This window comes from Ailuropoda melanoleuca, chromosome 2, assembly GCF_002007445.2.
Source record: "Ailuropoda melanoleuca isolate Jingjing chromosome 2, ASM200744v2, whole genome shotgun sequence".
NCBI lineage: Eukaryota > Metazoa > Chordata > Mammalia > Carnivora > Ursidae > Ailuropoda > Ailuropoda melanoleuca.
The window spans coordinates 180,213,984-180,225,560 of record NC_048219.1 but is presented as its reverse complement, the minus strand read 5'-3'; the positions used below and the strand labels follow the sequence as shown (position 1 = coordinate 180,225,560).

The 11,577-nt window shown below is 58.3% G+C and overlaps 1 protein-coding gene across 1 annotated transcript in view; it reads left to right on the top strand.

Moving 5' to 3' along the window:
* The first annotated feature begins 8,281 nt into the window (after positions 1–8,281).
* The window catches only part of TNS1 (tensin 1), a 192,203-nt gene continuing 188,907 nt past the window's right edge, over positions 8,282–11,577 (top strand). The window contains exon 1 of the mRNA XM_034642527.1: positions 8,282–8,392. Coding sequence (XP_034498418.1) covers positions 8,297–8,392 — 96 coding nt within the window. The 5' untranslated portion in view covers positions 8,282–8,296. The remainder of the gene's footprint in view (positions 8,393–11,577) is intronic.

The window sequence follows — 11,577 nt, the reverse complement described above, 5'->3', positions numbered from 1 at the left end:
ACAATCGGTACTAGACAGAGCCGGGTCTGATGGCCCAGGCAAGGCCTGGTTGAAGCAGAGGAGATTTCTGAGGGGTTAGGAGTAGACGTCTGTACGGGAAGTGGTCCTCTGCTCCAGACATCCGAGATAGCCGTGGATGGTAGGACTGAGTTTTGGTTTCTGGCAGAGAAGCAGTACGGAGAGTGCTGGGCTGCGTGAGTCTGGAGATTTGGGGATCAGGGAAGCAAGGATGGCCTATTTTCCTGCTGAGGAGAACAGGGACTTCTAATACTAAAGTTTAATGCTGAGTAATGGAAAGTTGAAGACTCAAACGTCATTCGAGGTTTAAAGGAGAGTGGGGAAGTAATGGGGTGAAAAAACTGGGGCCTCTCTGTAGGCGTGACGCTTCATTGGAAGTTCTGCCTGTTGTCTAACTTGAGTATCTCCTGCTTCAGTCCAGACCCATTTCCTCACGTTTATCTTCAGTGTGGGTGGGGAGTTCAGGAACTCACTGTTTTGCTTTTTTATTCTGTTTTCTCTACCCGAGAGGCTTCCCTCAATCCCTCTCTCTTCTTGAGTTCCGGCTTCTTCTGGGCTCATGTGCCCCCATTCTACCTCTCCTCTGGCCTGCTTCCAACATGGCCTAACAATGGTGCTTTGGCTCATCCGGCTGGGACTTCTGGCTCCTCTTCCTTGGGTGTCCATTCCCCAGATGGTGCTGTGGACTGTGTGTTCCAGACAGGGTGCTCTTGCCCAAAGTTTTGGTGGGGAGCATCTGTCTGGTGGGGGTGGGTGAATTTGCTTTGATAGTTGCCCCAGGGTGCCCCTCCTGGCCCCAGGTTCTGAGATATTTGCCCAGTAGCTCCTCAGGGTGCCTTGATGACTCAGGTCCCGTGCCAGGCATTTCCACATTTCATTCCACCCTGACAATTACTGCGTGAGGTTGGGGTCCTTGTCTCCCTTTTACAGAAGGGGAAACAGGCTCAGAATAGGGAAGTGACCTCTTCCAGGTCACACAGCTGGTTAAGTGTCAGGGTGGGGATTTGGACCCTGGTCTCTGCTGACTTTGAACCTGTATCCTTTCCTTTGGGAGGTGATGCTTCCCATGAGCTTTCTCCCGGCATGCTCTCAATGGCATTGGGAGGTAAGAAAGGCAAAGGCAGAAGTACCCATTCGGCAGATGATGCGGGGCTCCCAGAGGGGCTGTGCTCCAGCCCTGTCTGGGATATTGCCTTCTATCCTTGGGTCTGACTCCTCACCCCGCCATGGACCTGTGACTTGGCTCAGACATCCACAGGGCTGTATCAGTAACTTCCTCTTCTCTGGTCTGCCTGGGGCCCAGGCCTGCCCTGCTTTGCCCTGAAGCTACCAGACAGAGTGAGGATAGAACATGCCAGAAGCCGAGCTTGTGTGGATCACACGGGGTGTGGAACCCTTTGGGAAGCAGGAAGAGAAAGCCACCTTGTACCATTCAGGTCAGGGGAGCAAATGAAAGTCTGTGGGCCCCAGGAGGGCCTCTAGCCTTGGGAGGATGCAGGATCCAGCCAGGGGGCACTGGGGTGCCATTCCTCCTGGCACGTTTGGAGTGGTGAAGAATTTGCATCTGGTGGGGCTTGGGTTCCCTCAGGAGTTTGTTCTGGGCCTGGCCCCTTGGGCTGGCTGGGGCCTCCTCCTCATCAGGAATCAAGTGCCCTGAGAGTCTTGGCCCAGATCTGGCTCCTGACCACAGGGGCTACAGCTGGGCCCTGGCGGGAGTCCCTTGCTTGCTTCTGGAGCAGAGGCATGAGGCCGTATCACTTTGTTTTGTGCCTCGGTTTCCCTGGCTGGCTGGCAGGTGGCACCCTACACGCTGTCTCCTCTTTCATTTATTCCTTGCCTCTCCTCCCCTCACCTGAAGCTGACCCTTGCTGCCACTTTTGTGAGATGATCACCTTCCTCCTGTGTCCTTGTCCTCGCACCGGCCTCCTGCTTTTCTGTTTTGCTTGCCTCCTTCTCTCCACTCACATGAGCTTTCTCTCCCTTCCTGTCTTTGACAGTCTCAGCCCCAGTGCCTTTCCCGGCTTGCTTGTCTCCCTTGGAGGTTTTGTTTCTCCTCCTGTCTGCGACTCAGTCTTGGGGTCCACCTGGGATCTGTCTCAGGGACCCAGCTCCTGGCTCCTCCTGGCCCTACTTCCTTCTCCCACTTCCCTGGAGGGCTGTGGGGTGCAGGCAGAGGGCTGTTGGCGGGGTGGGGAGCCTGAGAGTCCCGGGGTCCCTTTTCCCCGACTCCCTCCCATTTCCTCACTCTGTAGTCAGGGGTGCGCCAGGGAGAGGAGCCCAGGGAGGGGCCTGGGGGAGGGTGGTGAGGCGTGCCAGGAGTGGGATGGGAGGGAGGTTGTTGGGTGAAGAGGGGGTAGATGGAGATCTGCTTATCTGTCTGTATCTGTCTCCATTTGCCTGTCTCCGGATGTTTCTAGCTGTCTGCCAGTCACTGTCACTGTCTTTGATTTCTGTGTCTTCTAGGTTCTGGGACTGGGGGACTTTAACCCAGCTCCTTTCTTCCGTGCCTCCCACACCCACCTGCCCTCTCTGTCCAGGTCAGGGGCAGACCAGTCAATGGGCTGGTTTCTCAGGAAGGGGAGGGGGTGGTGTGGGGGTAGGTGGGGGTGGAGGTGAATGGTAATTGTGTTAGCTGGTTCTGATGCAATTGGGCTTCCCAGAGTGAGCCCTCCCCTGTCCACCTCCCTTCCCCCTCCCCNCCCTGCACCCCCCCCCCTCCATTCATCTTCCTCCCTCTCCCAGTTCCATCAGAATCAATTAGACAGTCCCTGCTTTAATCTCATGCAGGAGCCTGGGCTCAGACCCAGCTGCCCAGCTCCTGGTCTGCAGTTTCCACGTGGGGCCCTGCAACCAGCACCCCAGGGGCAGAGGGATGACCAGGATGACCTCAGCGCCCCTGTTTTGACTTCTCCACCCCCAAATGCTCTGGCCTGCCCTGGAAGGGAGACCAGGCCTTGGGCTTCCCAATGCATCGATCCTTACCATCACTCCAGGTCTGTCCCCACCCCTCCCCCCTCCACCGTTTGTCATGTCAGCCTCTGGGTGGTGATGGAAGTCTTTTGGAAAGGGGCCTAGAGAACCCAGGATTCTCATTCTGCAGAACTGAGTGGGGTGGGGGTGGGGTGGGGATGGGGGCTTGAATAATGAGCTGACAGCCTCTGAAGGCATTCATTGTGCAGAAGAGAGGGACTGGGTTGTTCTCCTTCCCCAGCAAGGCAGTCTAAGAGGATACACTTCGGCATTTGAGAGGGGGTAATGGAGGTTAGGTATCAGGAGGGACTTCCTGCCCGTCAGGGGTCAGAGACCAGGGTCCAAGGGGGCAGGGGGAGAAAAGGAGAAAGAGAACTTAGGGACTCATCTCCTTAGGATATCTATAAGAGAAGAAGCCTTTCCTGTCTTTCCTTCCCCCCTCCCCCTTCTCTGCCTCCTGTCCTCCTGTCTGCAATGCTGTACTGTGGAAAAGCGATGGACCAAACATGGAGGGTCCTCCATCCAGTGTCCGCACTGCTACATTCTAGCTGAGTGACCCCTGCCAAGTCACTTTACCTCTCTGGGCCTCAGAGTCCTCATATATAAATCAAGTGTGTGTTGGGGCAGGGGCAGGAGAAGGTGTGGGCTCTCTTTTGGGTTGAACTGGATTCAGGACTGGATACTGGGGAGCTGTTCAGAGTAGGAACATGGGCCCCCTGGCTAGGGGCAAGTGGAGCAGAGCTGCATCAAGACCACACCATCCTGGGTCCTGGCTGCCCTGGCAGCAAGAGCCCTGAAAGCCACACTCCTGGCTGGCCTGTAATCCGGGNGCGGGGGGGGGGGGGGCGGTGACCAGTGCATCTGCAAGCACGAGTGGTCTCCCTCCCTCCCCTTTCCTTCCTCCCTTCCTCCCTTCCTCTCTCTCTCCCTTCCTCTCCTTCTTCCCTTCCCTTCTCTTCCCCCATCTGTTCCTTTGTTAATTTGTTCCTTCCTTCTTTCCTTCCTTTCTTTCTCTCTCTTTCTACCCCCTCCCTTCCTTCTTTCCTTCCTTCCTTTCCATGCAATCAACCAACCAATCTACCACATAATGCATGTCCTTCGACCATGCGCGCCACCATGCCATGCGCCCGCTCGCCCGGGGGGTACAATGGAAAGGCGGATCAGCTCTTCAGCAAGCTGGCCTTCTGGTGGGGAAGGGGTGGGATAGGGAAGTGAGCAAATCTGTCAACAGCCGGTGCTAAGTGCTCTGAAGAAATGCTGGTGTCTCACAAGACTGACGATGGGAGGCATGCAAGGACTTTAATGGGGCTGTCCAAGGAGATAGGAGCCTAGGACATGACATTGGAGCCCACATGACATGGGACCCCGGATCTGCAGGGACCCCTAGTCTGTTGCGTGGAGGGAAAACTGTTCGAGTTCTGGACCTTATAGGTGGTTGGGCAGCGAAACAATGGGTGCAGCCTGAGAAGGCCATCTATGGGGGGGGGGGGTTGGGCTCTGGGAAAGCCAGCCTGGGAGGTGAGACCCAAGTGAGAGCCACCTGGAGGCCACAGGAGGACTTGCTGTGGCTTGGGAGGGTGTTGAACCGAACTGGTAGTGAGAAAGCCAGGCCTGCCAGAGCTGTCCCCATCTGATGCAGGAGAGAGGCTGGGAGGTCCCTGGGGAGCAGCCTCTGTGCATCTCTCTCTGGGTGTGAAAAGAAGACCTAGAGCCTCCGATCAGATGCCCAAGCCATTCTTCCCAAACAGGAGCCGCCTTTGTGTCCCCCCGCCCCAGACAAAACCAGCGGGGGGCACTGTGACCCTGGGGGCCTGGGACAGAGGAGGCTCTGTGCCTCCCCTGAGCCGGTGGGCCCTCCTCCCAAGGCTTGTCCCCAGCGGGCTCGTGGCTGTGACCTGCTCTCTTATTTCTCTGACTCCTTTGCTGGCTGCCTCTGGGAAGTTTCCCGTTCTTCCACTCAAGGGAAAAGGGGGCCCTCCTGGCTCTGACCCAGGGAAAACTTGGGGAGAAAAGCCTAGAGTGGCCCCATCTGTGCATGTGGCCTCCATCCCACCTGGTGTCTGGAATTTCCTCCCTGGCCTGCACTCAGTATCCGGGTCTCTAGGCTGCGTGAACAAGAGTGCGCAGAGGAGAAGAAGAAATTCCTCTTCTTTCGGGCCCTGGCCAGCCCTGCAGCACAGCCTAGCTTGCCAGGATGGACTCTGGCCGAGGAGAGGAGGGAGAGGGAGGAAGAGCGGGGGTCTCAGAGGCTGGCAGGGCCAGGAGCCAGGCCCAGGGACCATGGAGGTATGGGCAGGGCCATGTCGCGTGGGTTGGGGGAGGTGGGAGGTGGAAGCAGTCATTGAAGGGTTGGTTAAACCTCCGAGGATGGTGGCCAGCTTCTCAAAAGCTCCAATGGGGAGGGAGAGTTAAGAGTCGGGGGGCTTTTGTCTGGCACCCATGTGGGCACTGTAGAGGTTGGGGGTGTGATGTGAGGTCTCAGATGGACCAGACCCCGCCCAGGCTCATCCTGACCCCTCACTCACTCCATGTGTTGACTCTAATATATGGTCCTCTGTGTCGATCATCTGTGTCTGGTCCATTCTGTGGAGCCTTGCATCTCTGTCCCTGATGTTCAGGGGCCTGGAAGAAGAAGGAGAGGGAGGAAAGACTTACTCAACACCCACCAGGAACTGGGTGCAGTTTTTGGTGCTTTGAATACCTTGCAGGAAAAGGGGATTGAGATTGAGAGACCTTTTGGGATTAAGCTCCTCCTCAACCCCCCTCCCCAAATCACAAAGTTTTGGTGGAAGAGGAAGCGAAGGGGTCATGGCTGAAACCTTCCAGGAGGTTCTGGGGATCCTGCAGCTGTTATTCTCAGGATTCTGACCTCCTCTGGTGGTGAAAACAGAACAGAGGATTTATGATTTCCCCCAAGGCATTAAACTCCCCGGGGGGACACCTTTCTGGGTGCAGTTGAGGCAGTAGATATGGGGCGGGGGGGGCAGGATTCCATTGATCTTCAGGAATTGAGACATGGGGTATGAAGCCAGGCCAGAGGCTGGGAGGGGCGCACTGGGGAGCAGCTCCTGGCAGTGATGGACCAGACTTGGTGTCCTCGTTGTCGTCGTGGGCTGCACACTCTTCCCTTCCTCTTGGAAGGGCCCTTGGCTTAAGGATACCTCCTGCTGGGCAGTGGATGAAGTGAAGGGCTCTCTGCCCTTCTGAGCCTTTTTCTTCAGGATCTCCTTGTTGGGAAGAGCTGGGTCTAGCTACTGCTTTCTTCTCTTTCTTCCTACCCACCCCTCTTTTCTTTCTGTGTTTGATGAGTGCCTTTTGTGCCCTAAGTGCTGGGAAGACGTAAGGATGCTATTAAGAAAAAGTCATCTGGTCCTCCTCTCTTTGGCTGAGCAGGGCCACACTCCAGCGAATCCTCTCTGAAGGACTTCCTCCTGTTTAAAACATTCAACAAGTGATTTCTTTCCATTAAACTTTGTTCCACTCGCTATGGATTAAGCCCCATTTCCTCACGTCTCAGTTCTTATCCATTTCCTCTGGTGCCCTGGTGGGGAGGGAGGCTATGGAGATTGCGGGGACCCCCAGAGAAGAGGAAGGCCCCTGTGTGTATGTGGGGTGTGTGTGTGTGTGATAGTGGTCCCCTTGCTTGGGGGATTGTGAGGGGCTGAGGGCCCTAATGTCTGTCTTTCCCCCTCTCACTAGCTGTGCACCAGCCGGGACCTCTTCCTTTCTTTCACTGTGTTCCCACCCAATCTCCCCTGAAGCACTCTACCCCAGTGCCTTGTCTCCTGGTGGACATCTGAAGTGGGGAGGGGAGCAGGGCCTGAGAAGTCTGCTGGAGTAGGGGAGAGCTTGGGGGAGGGGGGAGGGGAAGGGGACAGGGAGACGGCCTTGCCAAGAAAGATGGCCCCGAGGCAGTCCCAGGGAAGCCTGGCTGGGCAGTGCAGGCAGTGGGGGCCCTGGGGGAGGGGTCCCTAGCCGCAGCTCTGGTGGCCTGTTGCTGCGCCAGAGGCCCTGGCAGGGTCCTTCTAGCACGCAGCTCCCCCACCCCCCGCCCCTTCTCTCTCGGGGCTTGGCTGGCTGGCTGCCTTCCCATTTTCTCTGCAGCAGCAGACCAGGGGCAAAGCTCATGGCTGCCTGTCCACTCTCCGCAGACTGGCTCTCCGGTCTGTCCTCTCTGCTTTTGTCCCTCTGGGGCTCTGTTTCTCTCTCCCTCACCTCCTTCTCACTTCCCTCTTCTAACCTCTCAGTTCCAGGGGCACAGTATGCTCACCCCAAACAATATTCCTGAGAGGCCTCGTCCTCTGTTCACATCATCTGAGCACAGCAGAGGCAGAGGACGGTCCCGGGCTCCAGTGGCAGCCGCGGGGCAGGACAGACAGTGACGATGGGGAGTGGTGCGCCCTGAACCCTGAGCAGGAGGAGTTTCAGCCATAGCCAGAGGGGGCCTGTCCAGCTCTCTTGGGTCTGAGCGGGTTCAGCCCCCGGCCCCAGGCTGGGTCCCTCCCACCTGTGCAGGTTTTGGATGCTCAGAACTCCCTCACTCACTGACTTGCCTGGAGAGAGCTCCAGGTAGAGGAGTCTGAGTGTGGCCAGGGTCCGAGGTTGGTGGTGAGTGGGGCCAGCTGGCCTGGGTTGTGTTCAGGGTCCCCATGTGCATGCCCCAGCCCATAGGTGTTTCTGCTTGTCCTGGAAGCCGGTGGCCTCCGTTGAAGTTAATCACATCATGCTCTGGGGAGCAATATGCGAATGGAGTGAGGTCTGGAGGGAATCCACGCACGCTCGCTCGCTCACACGCTCACTGCAGCTTGGAGCACGATGCCGCTGCTGCTGCCGCCACCGCCCGGGCTCCCAGCACCGCCACCGTGCCCCGCTCACAGGTGGACGCCCGGCGTCTGGCACCGCCTCTGCCCCGTCGCGACCCGCCTCTCCCGCGCCGCCCCGCGAGCCTCCCAAGTTGACGGGGTGCTCTCGCCCGCCCCCCAGCGCGCCCGGCAAGCAGGCGGGCAGAGGCTGTCACGCCGCCGCGGGGCAGAGACACGGAGCCGCCGGAGGAAGTCCCGGAGCAGGGGAGCGCCCGCAGCGGCCTGCGCCTCCCGCAGGGGCTTCCGGGGAGATGGAGCCACGTCGGGGCCGCTGCTCCCGCTAGAGGGGGCCGGACACTCGGGCTGCTCCCGGGGGGCTGAGGCTCCCGGGGGCCCGGGCTCTCGCCTTGCTCCTCTCCCCACCCCAACCCAGCGCCGGGAGCGGAGTGGCCGGTGCTCGTCCCCACACCCTCGCGCCCGCCCGAGGCGCCCACCCTGGGGTCGCCATGACTCGGCTGAGCTGGTGCTTCTCCTGCGTGATCCGATGGGGCAAGTACCTCTTCTCCTGCCTGCTGCCCCTGCGCTTCTGCCTCCGCAGCCAGGTAAAAGCCCTCTGCCTCACCTAGCACCTGTTCCAGGCTCCCCGCCCCCCCNCCCCCCCCCCGCCCTCCCTGCCGAGTCCCCTCCGCGGCTCAAGTATCACCCTCCTACCCTCAGGGACACACCGTCTTGACCCCTGTCAGCCTGGCTTTCATCAGAGTTTGGGGACTCCTGGGGAGCCCCTCCCCGTGCGGCCCGGATGCCCTGAGGGAGGGGTGGCTGCCCCTCCCCCAGCGCATCTTGAGTTTGGGTCAGAAGTCTGAAGGATAGTACCGAAGTCTGTGGGGATTTGGGCACAGAGGAGCATTTCTAAGGGTTTTCAGCATCCCTCCTACGTTTTGGTGGGAAGGGAGGACGAGTTCCTGGAAATGTCTCTTCTTCCCCCACTAGGCTAAGAGGACCCAGAGTTAAGGCTGGGGGATAGCAGAGTGGGATGGAAGTAGGGCATGCAGGGGCTGGTGAACTCAGGAGGGATTTCCCAGAGGATGGAGGGACCAGGGAACTGAACAGGGAGAGGATGAGGGCAGGAGGCAGGCAGTAGCTGGGCTAGGGAGGGTGGAGGGGTCGCCTGGACCTGCAGTGCTATGGGTCTATGGGTGGGAGTGTCTTGGTTGAGCATCTTTCCCCCTGAGATCCTCCCAGAGACGTTCCTTGACAATGCCTTCAGGGTGTGTTTGCTTGTGTGTGTGTGTGTGTGTGTGTGTGTGTGTGTGTGTAAGGGGGAGGTTGGGGAGAGGGTGGAGGTAGGGGCATAGCTAGCCAGCAGAGTAGGGAACTGGAAGAACTGTGTGTAACCTTAAATTCTCCCCTGGAGTGGCAGAGAAAACCCCAAGAGCAATGCAGTAAGCCCTTGGAAGTGTCCAGTGAAGGGAAGGATTTCAGGGACTGGGGGTCCTGTAACACGGAACTGGTCTTCTGATCCATTCTGCATTCCTTTGGGGAATCAGAAGGGGCCTTGTCATGCTGGGGGAGAGGGGTGCAGTCCACCCCTCTGGTTGAGAATGCCAGGTGCCAATCCCGTCCGCCTGGCTTTGAATCCTGGGTCTCCCATTTACTAGCTGTGGACCTTGGGCAAATTGCTAGATCCAGCGGTGCCTTAGTTTTCACCATGTAAAATGGGGATAATGAAACTACCTACCCCACTGGGTTGTTGTGAGGATTAAATGAGGCAATACGTTAGAACACCTACTCCATAGTAGGTGTTCAATAAAAATGAGGGCTATTATCTTGATTATCATTGTGCCTTTCCAGCTGGGGTCACCTTCCTTGTGGACCTCCAGACAGGCCAGGACTGGGGTATGTGGGGATGGAGGGATTTCTCCCAGAATCCGTTCTCTCCATCTCGTGGGATGGAATGTTCAGCTCCTCCTCCCAGGGGCTGCCTCCGGGCCTCAGTTTCCCTCTCTGCCCCTCCGCAGTAGGGAAAGGTGCCAGCAGGCTTCCGCCCCAGTCACCCAAAATCTTTGTGTGCTTTGAAATCTTCCAGCAAAATGCATTGTCCCCAGCGATTGGCTGGGAGGCAGGCGCCGCAGCTGTGGAGCACGGGGCCAGAGCCCCATCCACGGTCCAGCGGACTCTGAGTTCAGATGCTGCGGAGCCGGGTTTTCACATTTGGGAAAAGCAGCCTGCAGCGGGCAATGGCCAGCCAGGACCAGGTCAGTTGGACCCCAGGCCGCTTAGCAATCCCCCACTCCTCATTTGCGGAGGTAGAGGGTGACCCGAACTCCTCCTGGGCCAGGATTTGAGCGGGGCACTGGGGCTGCAGCTGCCTCCCTCACTCCCTCCACCCAGCCCTTGAGGGCCTGAGTCAGACAGGAAATTAGAGCTGGGGGAGAGATCAAGATCACCGAGCAGAGCCCTGGGAAAGAGGTTATTAAAAATTGTTGGGATTGGGTCCAGACTCTGTCCCCACCTTGGGTGCTGGTGGAGGGCAGGTTACGGGAAAGGGATGTGAGTGATGCTCCTTCCTGGGTCAGCTAGGGAAACTGAGGCCCAGGCAGGGCCCAGCTGGAACCTCCTCTTCTGTCTCAGGGAGCAACCAGATTTTCGGAATGCAAGGGGGTGACCTCCATTTCGTACTGGAGGGGTGGTAGGCATGGGGGCGAGGGGCAAGACCTCCCCAGCCCACAGTGTGCCTTGGTAAGCTTTGATGGATGCCTCATGCTGCGGGCTGATGTGTCCCATGCCGGGCTTGGTGAGAAGAGCATAGATGGGACTTCAGCCCCCACTGACCCCTGGCACCCTGTGCAGTGAGCACCCCACGCGGTGGTACGTGGAGGCATGCTAGGGTTCGTGCACTGCGGAACTCAAGGCCCATGTGTACGGGGCTGGCAAGCAGGGTGAAGAGGCAGAGCTTACCTGAAAGGAGGCTCTCTGGGCAGCAGAGGCCAGACCCTGTGCTCAACCAGACCTCGGGCCCTAGAGCTTGCGAGTCCTGCGGCTTTTCTCTTCTTGTTGGCTCTTCCGGAGCCACAAGGGAGCCAGTCAGTCTTACCCCGAACCCTGTGGCAGCACTGTCCTTGGCTTCCCTCTTTTCTGCCCCCTGCACCTCCCACCCAAGCCAGACCTGGGCCTGGGTCACCGACCCCCTTTGCGGAGCTGCAGTGCCAGCCCTTGCATTAGCAGTGGGAGGAGAGCTAACACAGCAGCGCCACATGGGACCATAGCCCCTCATCCCTGGGCGACTGTACTGCTGCTACAGGAGCGGCAGGAACATTCTCAGTACCCATGAGATGTTGAGTCAGTCGCCCAGGTCTCCATTCTTGCAGACCCTAGCTGTGTGACTCTGAGCAGCTTGCTGAACCTCTCTGTCCCTCAGCTTCTGCATCTGTAAAATAGAGCTGGTAGGAGCCGTGAATGGAGACCACAGTGAAGTGCCTGATTAGTTAATATTGATCTTTCCTGGGGCAAGGCGGGGGTGGGGGGTGCGTATCGTCTACAGAGAGAGTAGTCGCGTGCTTGGTGTCAGACTCCTGCGTGTCCCATACTGTTAGGATCTGTAGCTGGGCATTGGAGAGGAACCCCAGAGCCAGAAGTACACCTGCCTATCTGATGGGGGTGTCTGGGACCAACTGGGAGGAAGGCTGTGGTGTGAGCGGCCCCTACGAGGAAGGCTATGGGCTGCAGGGTTGGCAGGAAGCTGGAAGCATGACTCTGGTCTCACAGTGACTGGATGGCAGGTTGCTTA